A 17124-nucleotide genomic window follows, 5' to 3' on the forward strand; every position below is an offset into this window, starting at 1 on the left:
AACCTGACTGGTTGCCAGGGGATATTAGAGGATTTCACAATCATCCCAGAAAGAACCAAAGAACCTCCAAGTATGTTGTTGATGAGGGAATAACATTATCCTGTGATGTAAAACCCAAAACTTTAAAGTGACTGTTCAGATTATTTAGAAACCGTCAAGCATTTGTTGAAGGTTGCATATAGATATTAGGTTACAAAAATGTATTAATTATCACACTTTATTTGAAAAGTTTATTTGAAAAAACATACAAAAAAAAGACTGAGAAACTGAAAACAGATTAAGGTAAGTATTATGCCATATTCCCAAAAGTATTGGACTCCAAATAATTGTACTCTGACTTCCTGAAAACCATGTTTTATAATGCTACTCTTTATTCATGACACCTGCCGCGCTGTACCTTATAATTCTGTGTGGTGTTTGCAATATGGACTCAGGTATATCTTGGGTTCCACTGCCAACTCTAGACTGACTCGTTTCAGCTGCAGCTGCACTCGTTGGCTTGTCCTGCGTGGCTTGAAGGTTTTGTTGAGCAGCAGATCCAGGCTCACGTCTCTGTGAGCCCTGGCTCCCACTGCCAGCGACGGAGCGGTTCTGAGACGCTGACCGGACTTCGGCTTCTTTAGATGGGTCAGCAGCATGCTGAGGCGCGCCCTCGCTGGCCTGAAAGAGAGTTTACTGTATATTATCACCAAAAAAACAATGAATTATCTGAGTTAAAAAGCACAATGGAAGAAGATACCAAAGAGGGAAAAATAAACTAAAAAAAAAAATTCTTCTGGTTTCTCAATCTTACAGTTTCACTGCTGCTCTTATTTGCTCAGGTCTGAGAACTTATAAAACAGAGAACTGTTTGTCAACTGCACTTTACTTTTTTATACTGAAAAGCATAAAAACCAGTAGAAAAATGATTGCATTTTGCAGTCACTTTTTTATTGTGTATCTTCTTTATTTTCTTGACAAACTTATGTATTTTTTTTCACATTCATTATATAAACAGTTTCTCAAGTAGCCATTTCATGTATATATCAATTCGCCGTCTGGGAGAAGACTTCAACACAGAAGCAGAGTCTGAGTTAACCTTTATGCTATGGAGATCAGTTTGATTAAGATCCCAGGTGGAAATACAAGGAGAAATGTTGGAATTCTGATAGGAAAAGTTGGCGATTGTTGAGCAGCTATTTACTGTGCAGAGTCTATTCACAACCAACATAGAGACAAATACATTGTTCCTACTAGTATTTACATCCAAAGCAGCCAGTCATAGAGGTTTGCTGTCATGGATGTAAAACAGGTTCAGTTCCGGCACAACAGACTGAAGGTCCAACTTCCCAGAGAAGTCATTTGTATTATTGTCAATGTTATCAGTAGCAGCTCGCTAAATTAGCAGCCATAACAAAAGCCTCAAAGTAGACGACTGTATCTGCTTCGGACTGGCGACGTGTCCCGGGTGACTGTCGTTTCTCTGTTTGTCATGTTCCAGTTCCCGTTCTTCAGATAGATCAAAACTTGTGTCGAACGTTTCAGGTGGTCGTCAGCAAAAACATTTTTATTTGTGCTGCTTTTGCTTTGTAGATATTTACAAAAGTTTACAGGTCAAAAGGTCAACCTACACCCCCCACATTATCCAAATCAAACGAAACTGGTGTGTATCGCTTGCCATGTTTGTGCATGGCATGTTTGTGTCTTTTTAAAGGTATTGATTTAAAAAAATGTTTCCAGAGGTCACCTGGGGTCAAGCCTGTGGCTTGACCCCAGGTGACCTCAATCAACAACCCCAGTTGTTGATTGACACAATTGGTGTCAATCAACTCTGCCATGTTGGTGCTGGTTTGTACTGATGAAATGTACTGCTTTTGATTTGAAGACAATAATGAAAGTTTAAAAGTCAAAAGGTCAACCTTTGACCTTTTGAAGGAAGTGTTAAGGCTAGCTGACCTTTTATGACCTCTTTAAACATTTATTAATACTATTAATGACAGCAGAATAAGCAACACATTTTTGCTGCACAAACGTAGCAGAAACATTTGGCACCAATTTTGTAGAACTCCACTCAGACAAAACCCAAATAAAGTTGTTTCCCAAAAGTAAAAATAGTGGAAATCAAACTTTTTTTTGGAAATTTGCATAATAATTCTAGAGTTTTTCTTCTTTTACCCATAGAACATTTAGAAATCACAGTGTTTGAGGTTTGTGTGAATTCTGGATTTCTGACTTGCTTTTTATGTTCTGTTTGCTGCATCTAACAGGAAACACTTTTTTTTTTCAAAAACACACTTGTTGGCATTTGTTTAGTTTTTGCTTCCTTGTTTTATTTGTTTTTACATATTATTTTTCCACAAAATACATTTTTAATTTACATATTTTATTTCTATGGGAATCAGGGGAAGAATCTAATGTATCACCAGAAGACACTTCACATTTTATATTGGTATTAATTTCCCAAAGGGAAAAGGGAAGTTGTTTATTCCCAAAGCTCTCCAAGGTGTCTTAATTACTCTACAGGGGCGCATGTTATCTGGAAAGAAAAAAAAAAAAAAAAAAAGAGAACCTATTGTGATTCGCTTTAGTATGTTAATCAACTCTAGTTGATAAACTCCTTTTATCCCTTTGTCTGGGGGAAAGCAGTACCAATACAAATTGCTCTCAAAGTTCAAAAGGTTTTTTTTTTTTTTTTACAATTTCACTTATCTCTTTAAATGCACACTCCCAAAACTTGGATATGCAGCAGCATTTCCAAAACAACTATTTTTATCTTTAAATTAGGCTTCGAAGGTCAAAGACATCAGGGAACCTTTCCTCAATTCTGAGTGTAAATAAAATCAATTTGAGAAGCTTCCACTTAATTATTTCTGACCCTCTCATATATGTGGGGTTTTCATGTTGCATGTTGTATTCCTTGTGTTTTATGTGATGTGATTCTTTGATTTTCTGCTGAAATGTGCTATACAAATAAAATTTGATTTGATTTTTGATTTTCTGTGTTTTGCATTCTGATTTGGGAAGACGTTGTCAAAACAACCTCACCTTTTTCCTGCATCGGCCCATGCAAGGCCTGCAACTATGAGGATGTGTGCAGAGAGCACTTAGCTGTGACTGGCCCTTTTTGAAATGAACCACAGGACTCATTCAAAGGACACAGTGCAAATATTTGCAGCAGCAGGAGACGGTAGTAAAAGACAAATCTACTACAACACAGATGGGACTGTTTACATTACTAACCGCTGTGAAATTCAGGCCCACAAGCACATATATATATATTTTTTTGTCTTTGAACCTCCCAATTAATAGTTGTTTCCATCCAAATTTGGCTTATGTTGTGGAAAACCCTGCAGGCTGTGATAGGGTGGACACCAAGTACCTACCGTACCTCAGAACTCAGCTCAAATGTATCCTAGTTACTCTCTGATTACAGTGAACAGTGTTGTCACGAACAGAAGAGAGAACATCTGGGCTATCCTCCCCAGGGCAGTTTCAGAGCCATTCAGACCTGAATTGGGACCGAAACGCCTCATGTTGCTTCGGTTGGTAAACACCTCCGAGGTGAAAACAACCTAAATGACTCACAGAACAGTGACTAGGATTCAATAGGATTTGATATAAAAGTACTAAAATATAATTTAAAAAATTTGTTGTGATAATTTCACTCCTACGGTATTTTTGAAAACAAAATGTTAATCTAGCAATTATAAGTAATATAGTTATATAAATTGCATAGTGATTATAGCCACATTTAATTAGGTTATAAGCAATGTTTGTGCGTTGGAGGCAGCAATAGATCAGAATATATTCAAACGGCGACAGCTATTTAGAACGATAATAGTTACAGAATGTTCAACAATGGACCATGAGGTTACCAGACAACAACATGAGGAAGTAAGAGGGGTAAGAGGAAGTTGATGGAAGAGAACCTGCTGAAGGTGAAGATAGAAGTCATGTGTATGAAAGTGAGGGGGGAGACAGGAGGGAAAGAGAATCTGAATGAAACCAGAAGGCCTCGGTTTGTCAGAGTAGACACAATGAAAGGTTCCAGACCAGGAAGCAGAGTCACAACACACCTCTCTGCACTTTGCCTACTGCTAACCTCTCCTCGCCCTTCTGACACAGTTTCTTGCCCATGACCGAAACAAATGGATTACAAACGAATGTAAAAGCAGCCAATCATGAACACCTCATGAAAATCAGTTTTGAACATGTTTTTCTAACACAGCACATGCAATTTACTTTGATTTGACTTGATTTATGAGACTCAGACTGATTCATTTTGGCTGAAGCAAGATTGTTAGTAAATTAACATTTTCACATTCCTCAAAATGCTGGACGAGGAAAGAGTAGCAATCAGGCTGTGCAAACGGTTGGAGTGACAGAGAGGGACAAGATGCAGGCAGATCATCTGTTGTGTAGGTCCTTCAGTAAGGGAGCTGAAAGAAGGAGGTGAACGTATCAAACTGTTTGTGTGGACCTGACCTTCTTGCCAATATCTGTGTCCCTGCTGCCTCTGCCTGATTGAGATTTCCCCTCCTCTGGTGGGCAGATTCCCCACAACTTGAGTCTCCTGAGACCGTCCTTTGAACGGGCAGTCGGGTCGATGTGGTGGGCTGGGATACGAGCCGGTAAATCCCAAGTTCCCTTAAAAACTGGCCAGGTTATGCCTTTCTGTGAACGCATTAAAGACATGCAAAATGGTCCAATCAGAGACAGCCTCAAATAAAATCAGAACATAGTAAATAGTTTAGTGCTCAGACCTTCACCCCTGGGAGCAGGTGACCCCTGCTGTCCACAATGAAGGAGCTGTGACCCACGTGTGCACTGGGTCTCTGCAAACAGGGAAACCCACAATATTGTCTTTTTTTTTTTTTCCAAAATCACTTTTGGCAAAACAAATGAAAAATCACCACCTCTTTTTGCCAAAAGATGATTTCGAAACAAAAAACAAAGCAAAAAAAAAAACAAACAAACAAACAAAAAAAACACTTTTAGGAAACGATTACTTATGCCTTTGTTTTAGTAAGGTGACGATATTTAAAGAGGATCATTGCAGGAACAGACTGTTGATTTCTATAGCTACCTCTTTAAAGCCTTTAGATTTGCACCAGTTCTGCAGCCTCTTGGATCCGAAGGTCCCCTCAAACTTTAATTAAAAAATATATATATATATACATATATATATATATATTTTAAAAAATGACTTAACGAAGTTAAAAAAACAACATATCATCTCTTGCCGTTTACATGAAGTGAGTTTACCTGGTTGGCTGAGAAATTGGAAGACATTCCTGCATCTGCTCCGGTCTGAATATGTTGTGTTGTGTACTGGTCGCTTAGCAACTCAGTAAATCTGAATGCTGCTGAAAAGAAAACTACGGAAGCCATCTAGGACAAGGGAGATGTTATTATTATTATTATTATTATTATTATTATTATTATTATTATTATTATTATTATTATTATTATTATTTCTTTTTTTGTACCACCTCGCAAAAGGACCCTCAATAAATTTGCAAATACATGTATCTCTTTCATACATATGTACAATTTTAAGTTTAGCCACGCACAATTGTGCTTACATATTTCCAACTATTTGGTGCAGAGAAGTGGTTGAAAATCAATCTTTTAACGCGTGTTCATGTTTGCCTGAAAATAAATATAAAAATAAATAAATAAATGAAAATAGTCCAAGGACTTTGGATGCATCCCCCCCACGCCCCCTTTCTTACAGGATGTTTCTGTTATGTTTATGAGGGGTGGCCCTTGCTGCGTTTAAGATAACAGGTTTGAAACTTCAGACATCTCAAACGAAACATTAACATACAACGTCAAAATCCTACAGAAACAATATTGTAGCAGAAAAAAAACCTTTTAATTATTCGAGATGCCGCAATGTTGCCAGAGAACTCACAGAGCAACCGCAAAATAAAAACAATATGGGGCGGGGGAGAGAGGGTGGGGGTATATAAACTGTCATTGTTCGTGAAAGAACAAAGATATTAATAATATAATTATAATTAAATATAATAATTTAATTATAACTATAATCTAATTATATTTAATTAAACTATATTTAATTAAATATAGAGATATTTAATTAAATGTATCTATCTATAAGGTCAATCTTATTCAAAGATTGACATTTGAATTAGGTCAATCTTCAAGTTACTTTTATTTTGAAATCTTTGACCGGAAGCTTCTGTATTTTTTTTCCGGTGTCAGAACGAACGAAGCGTGATACAACAGAGCTAGCTAAATGAAAAGATAAACGTTTAGGAACTTCTCCTTTCCCCACCCTCCCAGTTTTTCTCTAAAAAAAATATTTAATTTAGTGAGTGCCTTAAAGTGTGAAGGATTTGACGGAGTTACAGTTAACGCCCACGTTGTTCTTTAGGGTCTCAGAGACCGTTTGGATTTCGTGGTTTTCTTCCTGGCCCAGGTATCATGGAGGGCCCGTCCTGTCGGTTTTCTGCTGCGGCTGGAGAACCCCGGCCATCGGGCAGGAGGGTCTCTGGGTCGGAGCCCTCGTGGGACACGAAGACTCACTTTCGTGTGTGTCGCTTCATAATGGAAACAGGTGAGGAGGTGGGCCAAGGTTTGACCCTTGTCATTTAAAACAATTGTAGTCTCCATTTGAGAGAGCAAAGCATTAAAGATTTTAAACTGGAGTTTATATAAAGTATATAAATCTGGTGGAAATGTATTGGAAAACCCTCTGACTCTGCATATTCAGAGAGTCAGAGTTAGCTAATATAAGGTAAGACGAGCACTTAATAAGAGCAAGTATTTTGTTTGATATTCTTTCTTTAAAAGTTGCAATTTTATGGATGCACCGATCTAATTTTTTCACTTCCGATACCGATACAAATATGAGGTCTAGTATCATCCGATACAGAGCAACGGCGCTGAAATGACTTAAGTTTCTTGAGTTAAACACAGACATACAAGTACTGAAATCCAAATGTCATAACACCAGTACAGCACACTTTGGTCGAACATAGGAAAAACAACATAACTTTAACTTGTTCAGTTAGTACAATTAGGAGTAGAATAGCCAATGTATAATAAATAACATAGAAACTGAAAATGTCAAAAACAATAGGTTGACTGCCTTGGTCAACATGTAAAAAAAAACTTCCTTCAAATAGTTCAATTACTAACCATTTAGTAATTGAACCACTTTAATTAAAATAAATAAAAAGCATGAGCATAGAATTAGACCGAGTAGATATGCCCTTGTGAATTGGGCATATTGTCACAGATACCCGATCTGGAATTTTTTATTTTATATAATGTTTATATCGAACTGATGTATTGGAACAGTGTCTGTCCTAAATCAGGTTAAAGGTATCCAGCAGTAATAATTAAGTTATGATCAGAATAAAGCCTTCTGTTGGCGTCTCATTCATTCAATGTGCAGCTTTTTAGTTATGTATTATCAGTTGTAAGGAGGTAAGATGAAAAACCTTCTAACCTTCTCTCCTTGGCTTCTTGTTGCTCAGGAGTGAAGCTCTGTATGCGCTCTGTACCCGTGGCAACGGCCTGTGTGTTGTACCATCGTTTCTTCCAGCGGGTCACATCCCGTGTTTATGAACCCTACCTGGTGGCCATGAGCTGCTTGTACTTGGCTGGAAAAGTGGAGGAGCAACACATCCGGACCAGGGACATCATCAACGTGAGCCACAGGTAGTACACATGGATAAGATGAAATAATACACTGGCAGATTGAAAACCTCCTCCTGAGCGGATATTGACTAAAGGGAATATTTGTCTGATTGGAAAAGAGCTGAAATCAAACTTTGTTCAACAGTTATTGCTTGGCGTCTGCACAGACGTTAGGATTAATGGTGAGAAATGAGGCATTTTTACCATATTTTTATTGTTATAACTTTGAAACCACATCCTTTAATATATGGGCTGTTGATAAAGGAGTGGGAATTTTGCTTTATTGTGATCTCTTGAATCTTTATATTCCAAAGAGCCACTTTTGTTCATTCAAATGAGACTCATTTAGGGCACCAATGTTATTTGACCCTTTGAAAAAAGATAAAGATCTAATACAGGAATTTTGTTGTAATTTTTAAAGAAGCACAGTTGTATTTTTATTTTTAAAGATTTTTTTGGCACTAGCGATCTTTATTTTGAAAGCATGCCAACAGGATTTATTTATATATTTTTCCCTCTTTCCCCTGTGAGTTGGTCTCTCTTTGTATAGTTTTTTTATTGGTTTTATTGAAAAAGAACTTTTATGTGATACTACAATAACTAAGGCTAGCAACCTAAAACGTAACAACTTAAAAATGTTCTTAAAAGCACAATAAGCTAGTCAATGTGTGGAGTTGGGCTTTGTGGGACGTCATTGTCGACATATCCATCAACACACAGCTGCAGCAGGCTTTTGTCATCACGCTGTTCAGGTTACAGGACTTTCTGTTCTGTCCAGAAATTATGAAAGTGCTGGACATTTTCCACAATCTGTAGACCCCCCTGGAGAAAAAAACTGAAAGCTGAATTTAAATATAAATGAAAAGCCTTTCCATTCTGTCTGTTTGTGTCTCTCAGGTACTTTAACAAAGGCAGTGCTCCTCTCGAATGTGATAAGGAGTTCTGGGACCTAAGGGACAGCGTGGTGCAGTGTGAGCTCCTCATCCTACGACAGCTCAACTTCCATGTCTCCTTTGAACATCCTCACAAGGTGTGAGTGTGTGCAAACATCCATGTGTCCCCGTCTTCCCCATCTAGTTTTCAGCCACTGTTATTGCCCAGTGCTGCTACTGATGTCTGTTTCTGTTTGCATAAAATTCCTAAATGTTTAACATCTTTCAATATAAATGAAGCTCGTTACAAGGAAACTGCATAATTGGATTTAAATAAATCCCTACTGGTGTGAAAATTGACAAACAATGCCATCTAGTGGCTGAGATGTAACACCCTAATGCATGTAACTATTTAATCAAAAAGATTACAAAAATCTAGAAGGAAGGAATAAAAAAGGGGAGACAAGTTAAAAGGTAAAAACAGAGTGTGTGTTGTGTTGCTTCCCAGTGTTCAATGCAAAGTGTGTTTTCTGCCCCTCTCTGCAGTATTTGCTCCACTACCTGCTTTCTGTAAAATCACTGGTGAACCGGCACGCTTGGTCTCGAACCCCCGTGGCTGAGACGTCCTGGGCTTTGCTAAGAGACTGTTACCATGGAGACATGTGCATCCGCCACACACCGCAACACATCGCAGTAGCTGCACTCTACCTGGCGATGAACAGCTATGGAGTGGAGCTGCCCGTTGGAGAGAAGGAGTGGTGGCAGGTGTGTTAACAGTGAGAATGTGTGGGCGTGTGTGCGCGTGTGTGCGCGTGTGTTTGCGTGCGTGTGTGTGTGTGAGTGGCAGAGAGAGGATCATTTATTGGGCCCGACTGCTTTAATTGGAAATTTTCCAGTTTCTGATCTCTGGTTTTGTAGAACTCTGTCTTCTGACGAATTCCACTTTCTCTTTAACCCTCTCCAGGCAGGAGTTGCAGATTTGCAACAACTTAGCCAGTCTTTTCAAGTAATTTGAGCTTGAGAGGGTTAAGAACTATAGATAGGAACAAAATTATCATGTTATTTTCTGCTTCCTCAGTGAATTGAGGAAGCAGAAGATGTTCTTTTCCTCACTTAATACCAGAATTTCCAGATTATGGCCCAGAGCATTTCTCAACTAAATGAATAAAACTCAACTAAATGAATGATCACCACATTTACTCCTCTGTAAGGCAGGTTATAGCTCATTAACATTTTCTTATTTTGCACACTCCTGAAAAATCCATGTGTACTGAATAATAAGTGAGAACAGTTTGGCCCAATTTTATAGGTATAGCCTCCCATCTGCTGTTATTTGTTGTGCTGTTGAGTCCATCCATCTATTATAACTTCAGTAACTATAACTATAAGAACATTCTTTGTTCAATCATTCAATTCAAATTTAGATTGAATCCAAAATACCTTTCTTATCATAAGGGGAAATTAAAAGCTGTCTTAACTCATCATAAAAGTATCTTCAGAGAGTGAATTTGGATGGTAAGGGATCTCAAGTAGTAGTCGGTCTTGCAACAAGTATGTAGAAGCTTCTCACTGAAGAACATTGCTGCATAGGAGTCGTATGACTCTCATAACATGCAAGCAGGTCGCTATCAGGGCAGCAAAGACAACATGACCTAAACTTGTTCACTGATGCTGGATGGTCCAGATGGACACAGTACTGGATTGGTGGTGGACGGCCTCCACGTCCCAACACAGCTGTGATGTCAGCAGGGAGGTGGTGGGGTCATTTTTTGGGGTGAAATCATGGTCGACCCCTTCAGAGTCCCTGAAGGTGTGAAAATGACCCCAGCAAAGTGGACTTTCTGCAGTGCATAATAATTTGGAACATGGTGTATTCAGCCTTGTTCCCACGGTTACGCATCATAAAAGCTGTCCAAAAGGGCAAATATCCTTGCAGCTGCACAGCAGCCAAAACCAGAGGAAATAATTGCCCAGATATGCATCACATCAACCAGGAAATGATGAACACAAATCTACAAAAAGATCAAATTAGAACTAGAGTAACAGCTTCTTCAACATGCTGCCACCATGAGTAGTATTCATTAGCAATAGCAGAACCAGAGGCATTGCTGCTCTTACACTGCTCTGCAGTTCAACATTATTTAACTAACACTACAAAATAAAGACAATCTGATTGAAGGGTTGGGTCTTCAGCATCTAATGTTAGTGATGAGCAAAATTAGAATTATTAGCTTTACGTACAGCATCATTCTGTAAACTCAGATTATCATAACACTGGCGTCATTCCGACTCCTGAACAGGTGAAACAGAACAACTTTCCAGAAATAAGCTTGAATGCACCAAATAATGCAGCTTTCCTTTTAGGTGCTTGTTGCCCATCTTCTTTCTCTGACTTTATTCTTAAAGCCCTCTTTTAATATGGTGTGTTCACTGATGTAATAAAAAAAAAAATTGGAGTTTTAAGTCCTACGAAGGGTAAAATGTTCTAATTTCAGTCATTTGCTCAGTTTTTTTTTTTGTTTGTTTCTTTAAAAGTAAAACCTATTAATAATACAAATCCTTCAAATCAGACACGATAACCCAACACATCACACATGGGAGTGCGTCTTTCTGACACATAAGTCAATGAAAGCTGTTAGAATGTAATTTTAAGAGCTCAGGAAGGCAGTAAATTGTAAACCATAAAAGTTATTGAGATCTCAGGCGGCTGCGAGGCGTGCGGGCTGGAACGAGCCAAAGCCATGTTGAAGTGGCGGCGGCCGCTGAAACGTCAGATAGCTGGAAGCTGTTAAACAGTCACAGTACAAATTAATTGAAGTGTAAGCTGATGTGTGGAGGCAGTTAAGCTGTCAGACGAAGACTGAAAGAGCTTTCAGGAAGCCGGCAGACTCCAACCAGGAGTTGGTCTGCTCTCAGCCACAAGCCGCTGGAGCCGGGCAAACACTGAGGCGGAATATTCCAATTGGTACAAATGTTGATCCAGAAGTACTTGAGAAAAGTGGTTTGTTCTTTGTTCTGCAGGCTCTGATGTTTAGGTGCCGCAACTTGGTTTATTTTTAGCGCCTTAAAAGCACCAAAGAGCTTGAAAGTTTTTCTATTGGGATCACATTGTATGACAGACCAACACGAAATAGTGTATATTGTGAAGTGGAGGGAAAATAAAACCTGGTTCTCCAAAGTTTTTTACAAACTTGATGTATAAATGTATTCTGGGTCAATTCTTTCTTGAACCATCTTTTCTCTGCAGCTGCAGCTGCAAGGCTAAAAGGACCATCTCAATCAAAAGACCTCAACATTTCTCCATTCTTCATGGAAACTAACATTTGGCAACATCTGTTTTCAAGTTTTGCTGCAGATTCTCAGGTGGCTTTAGGTCTGTACTTTGACTAGGTGGTTCTAACTACGAATATACTGATGAAATCATTCTGTTGTAGCTCTGGCTATGAGTGTATCATTGTTGTCCTTTTAAAAGGAGAACCTCTGCAGCGTCTGAGTTATTGTCCATGATAACCACTCTGTGGTTCACATCTGATCCCAGTAAAACACTACCATTAACTAGAAGAGCAAAGTTGGTTTAGGCAGACTGGTTCACTGTTGGAACACAGCAGGCCATAGAATGCATCAACATAAAAATGTAGGTAATAAAATGATTACACTGATGTGTGAGTATGGATGTTTTCTCTGCTACAGCTTAAAAAAATATTTAGTCCAAAGATGCTTGTGCTGTCATGCAGACTGTTACCTAGCGCTCTTCAGCTGGATTACATTACTGCTGTCTTCAACGGCACAGACGGCTTATGTAACTGTTGGGCATTCATTTATTGTTGGTTGCAATGCTAGTTTTCTTTTTTCTTTTTTTTTTGCGCCCCCTGTTCACTCTATTTCCTAAATGAGATCTGTTTTGTCACAGATTTTATTTAGCAAGTCATCCGATTCCGATTGAAACGGAGAAAAGTCTTGTTTCGGGTCAGACCTCCTGCTCCGTCCCTGAAGGCCGCTGAATCTGGGTCGTTTCAAATGGCATGTGCACCTTTGATGTCCCTCCTGTTTAGTGAGGCCAGGTGTGGAGCTGAAAGTCTGTGCTGTGTGTTTGTGCATGTGTGTAGGTGCTGTGCGAGGACGTGACCAAAGCAGACATCAGCGCTGTGATCTCAGACCTTCTCCAGCTGTATGACATGGAGGCCAAGTGTATCTGAAGGACAAAGCAATGGACTGGAGAGCCACGTGGAAGCTCTGTTGGTGTCGGTGCGGGAAGAAGGAGAACATCCTCTGATCTGTGCAGTGGGCGGCTGGGGTTCAGGTGCGTTTGAATATGCGTGCATCTGAGGCAGAGAAGACTTTGTTTTTGCCCCAGTTACCCTGTGGAGCTGAGAAAATCGTACCCGCAGTACCGCTGTCTGCCACCGAGGGGAGACATGTCTCACTTTTGGATGTCTCAACACCACATGTTTGTACTTCAGATACCACAGTGGGAATTTGAGAAGTCCTAGACCTCTCTGTGTAATTATTGGTACATTGGTTTGTAATAACAGAGAATGAATAAAAATGTTATGAAATTGTGAACGAAGATGGGCTTTTCTTTGTTGAGCTGCATCACAACACATATCTGCATTTGCAAATGTTTCTTTCACCAAATACAAACCAAAATGTATTCATATATTTGAAATCCAGAATTAATTCTGAGACCATTTATTATTAACAAGTCTTTTGAAATGAGGGGTGCAATACATGCTTCTATTGCTCTGCTTTTCCACTTCAATAATTATAATTTATTTATTTATTACAAGGATGATGCACCATTTTATAGGATAACCAAGGAGCTGTACTTTCTGAAGTTGTTATACAAATGCAAATCTGACTTAAAAGAAATTATTCTTCCTTATTTAACACTGAAATTGGACCTTTGTCTCCTTAAAGTCTCCTGCCCTTTCTAAAACTCCACCTTCCAGAAGTCATCACAACATGGCTCCTCTATTAACCCTTTAACAATGTTTTTACCAGCGTTGCACTGAGAAGTGGCTCATATAATGAGCTCTGCAGTTCCACCAGATGCTGACCAATTACTGCTGGCTAGTCTGAAGGAGCAGAGTGGGTACCGGTGGGGAGGACTGCTCTTTGAGACAGAAGCTATGAAGCTTGGAAACTGCAGCTCTGAGGAAGTGCTGTACCTCAAAGGTGTTTGTAAGCTGATTTTGGAAGATAATATGAACCTGGTCTGGAAAACATAAACGGACGTCATTATTTACATTTGTTTAAGGCTTGTTTTACAGATCTAAAATGTGTCCTTACCCATCCAATGGACATGTCGGTTTCCAAAATCTCTAGAATTATTTTGAAAGTCCATAATTTATATAATTTACAGGTGAAACCTGAAAATATAAAATTGATTTTATTTGCTTTTTAACTGAATCTTATTTTCTTCAAACACAGAAGTATAAGTTTATATTATCACATTATGAATATGATCTCACTTGAGGCACATCAATACGTGTAAACAGACATACTGAAAAACCGCTCTGAGAGGAAGAATCCATTCTTTCAAAAGCAGCGTGAAAATAAGGCCCCTTTCCAAACGCCTGGCAAATACTAAATGAATGTATGAAAACTTCTCAGAGGAAAATAAAAAATCAGGCTATTATTTTAACAAAGAGTAACAGCTCCAGATTTTGGTGATCCTAACACATGTAAAAAGGAAGCATTGAGTCTAATGTCCTGTCAACACTGTAAATATCAGCTGTTTGTATTTGCTGCATATGCGGCATGCTTCTGATCTCAGGTTTACCTTTGGATACCTGATCCTGAACAGTTCATGCCAAGGTAACGACATGTTGTCACAGTGAGATACGGATGGAGCAGATCCGTCTGTTTCTCCTGCACCAAACCCCTCTGTGACTCCGCTGAGCGGGAAAACTGTTAAAGTCCGTCTTCATTCCCTCCTTCTTATCGCAACAAGCTTCTAAGAAGTGATATTTTTAGCGGAGCTACTTTTAGGTGTGTGCAGACAGGTCTGTGTGTCTGTTTAGTCCAGGATGAAGATGTCACATGATCAGTTGTGACACATGTGAGCGCCCCCACTTCATCCCCTCCCCACTCCCTCTCCTGTCTCTTCCCGGGACAAGAAGCGCCGTGTGTGTGTGTTCCCTGTTCTTCACATGTCGCACAATATTCCCCATCTTGATTCTTCCAGTTTATTTTTCCACCACTTTCCCCCAAATCTGCCTGACTCTCACTTCATTTCCTCCAGTCCTCTCATGCTCTATTCTCTCCATCTCTTTTAACTGATACCTTCACTTCTCTCCCCTCTTTCTTATGTTGCCATCTGTGCCTCTCTGTGTCTTCCACATTTCTTTCCTCTCCCTTCCTCCTCCTGCCTCCTCTCCCTTGTCTCCCTAATGTTATATTAATAATGGAGAGGGCGCGTGTTCAGCCAGACTCCATGAATTAACCATCAGCCGGGAAGGAGTCAGAGGAGAGAGGAAGAGGAGCGCTAACATGGATGGATGGATAGATGGATGGATGGATGGATGGATGGATGGATGGAGGAAGAGGAGCTTATCTTCGTATCACACTTCGACACCCTTCACCCCGCTCCGATCGCCTCTCCTCTGCATGCCTCTGATCTGCTTACACATCACTTCAGCCTTTTACTCTGGGCTGGAGGGGAAGTCAGAAGGTCGCACACACACACACACACACACACACAAGCAGCTGCGTGCATAGGCACGTGCATGTGTGTTTATTTCAAAATGACAGTTTGGGATGTTAACGTTACATCAGGCCCGCAGTCTGAGAGGAGAGCGTCCTTGAACTGATAAAAGCTCAGCAGCCTTCAGACTGATTAGACATCAGCCAGTTGCTAAAAGAACAACAGATTCAGAGTAATAATTGACAATAAAAATATGTGCTTTTTGCTACACCTTGCCACCTTTTCTGTCCGTAAATGTGCTCTACTCTCTCTTGAAGTGGCGTAGTTTGAGCCTCACCTGGTTCAAATTCTGTAAAAATGAACAAAGAAAATCTCCTACAAAGCACCGTTTGCTGTCATCAGTCCGTTGATTCAACTAATAATCACCAGATCTGTCTGACGTTAGTCCAGCTGAAACGTCTGAGCGTCTCATGTGGACGCCATAAGAGGACTTTTTAACTGCAAATGATCAAGTGTTGTCGTTGCTTTTTAGGAAATAAAATGGGAACTGAACTATTGAATTACTTGTATCTTTTAATGTGTCTTTTAATGTATTTCCAATACTGTATACATAAAGGCTCTTGTCTGATTAAAGATAAGACAAGATGATAAGATGAGGTAAGGTAATTAGTTCAGATTACTCACACAAGAGGGAAATTGAAGCAGTCATAGCAGAAAGTAGACAGAACAAAAGAGTAAGAACAGTTCAGTGTAGAAAAAACACCAGGCAGTCTAAACTCAAGTCTTAAATGATAAATCTGCAGAATGTGCAGGCTTTTCAAAAACAATCTTTGAAAAATACAAAGGAAATGGTTTCCAACATCCATTTAAAGTGGTTCAGAGTTACACAAAACGTTCTCCAACGATAAAATGCTCTTTCAGTTGTTTCCATTTATGCACCATAAGGAAGGTTTTCCATGTGCAAACAAATGCACCACCTGCGTAAATATGAATTTTACTAAATCACCAAGTGACTAAAACCAAGTTTTACTAAAATCACCAAGTGATTTAGTAAAATTCAGCTTCTTTTGTTTTGGTAAAATGGGCCTGAAACAGAGTTTGTAACCAACTCTGAAAGTCCCCCCCCCCCCCTTCAAAAAAAAACGATTGACCAAAAGTCTCAGAAAGATGCAGCATTCATGAAATTGCTAAGATTTTGGAATATGGTCATAGAACCTTCAAATGTCTTGTTGCAAATAGTCAACAGGGTCACAAGAAATGTCTTAATTCAGATTGTGATTATTTTATTAAGCAAGATGCACTACTTGATTTATGCTTTATAACTAATTAGGTGACTTCGGGAGCTGATGGGTCGAACTGGATTTGATTCAGGGCATCAAAGCAGAGAGGTTGGGAAACAATCTGTCCATGAGTTCTGCTGCTGGGTTTCATTGATACAGTGTGTAGTATCATCAATGCAGGCTCACTGGACTAAAATAATAACTGAAACCATTTGACGGCTGTCAGGATGGGTAGGTATGGTGCAGCAGGATGAACTGACTCCGGAACAGCCCTGAACTCCACCCTCAGCACTGCAGTCGTCTCTGATCAGCTCAGGTCGATACTGATGTCGTTTAGGCTGTGGCAGCAGGAGAAACACCTCGCTGTCTGGCTCCTCCGCAGCCTGCATCTCATTTACTGATCTCTGCGCCTTAATTCGCAGAGTTTCGAGTTTAAGTAAAACGGGCTGCCCTCAGAAGCAAATGGGTGCTTTTGCACATCTTTTCAACAGTCAGCGACCGGGATTAGAGAAAGTTTTTCTTTTTTTCCCCTGTATTTGCCCGTGGGAGATGGAGAGGAAGAGTTTAAGATAAGAGCAGAGAAAGATAAAATCAGCAACAAAGCTTTTCATCACCATGTGTGTGTGTGTGTGTGTGTGTGTGTGTGTGTGTGTGTGTGTGTGTGTGTGTGTGTGTG

At 39.6% G+C, this 17124-nt stretch overlaps 2 protein-coding genes across 2 annotated transcripts; one reads left to right on the forward strand and one right to left on the reverse strand.

Annotated features, from left to right (window-relative positions):
• Positions 1 to 346: 346 nt before the first annotated feature.
• On the reverse strand, positions 347 to 5345 carry cfap126 (cilia and flagella associated protein 126). Its single transcript, XM_055048424.1, has 5 exons — positions 5245 to 5345; positions 5066 to 5128; positions 4743 to 4814; positions 4465 to 4653; positions 347 to 660 (listed from the first exon to the last, which is right to left on the reverse strand). The coding sequence occupies exons 1-5, from the start codon at positions 5269 to 5271 to the stop codon at positions 364 to 366; spliced, it is 648 nt and encodes a 215-aa protein (XP_054904399.1). The 5' UTR covers positions 5272 to 5345; the 3' UTR covers positions 347 to 363.
• An 865-nt stretch (positions 5346 to 6210) lies between these two features.
• ccnq (cyclin Q) lies at positions 6211 to 13089 on the forward strand. The gene is made up of 5 exons (XM_055048423.1): positions 6211 to 6562; positions 7488 to 7671; positions 8548 to 8680; positions 9069 to 9287; positions 12629 to 13089. The coding sequence occupies exons 1-5, from the start codon at positions 6430 to 6432 to the stop codon at positions 12716 to 12718; spliced, it is 759 nt and encodes a 252-aa protein (XP_054904398.1). The 5' UTR covers positions 6211 to 6429; the 3' UTR covers positions 12719 to 13089.
• The last annotated feature ends 4035 nt before the right edge of the window (positions 13090 to 17124 follow it).

The sequence above is a fragment of the Poeciliopsis prolifica genome, unplaced genomic scaffold (genome assembly GCF_027474105.1).
Source record: "Poeciliopsis prolifica strain line A6 unplaced genomic scaffold, Auburn_PproV2 SCAFFOLD027, whole genome shotgun sequence".
Lineage (NCBI taxonomy): Eukaryota > Metazoa > Chordata > Actinopteri > Cyprinodontiformes > Poeciliidae > Poeciliopsis > Poeciliopsis prolifica.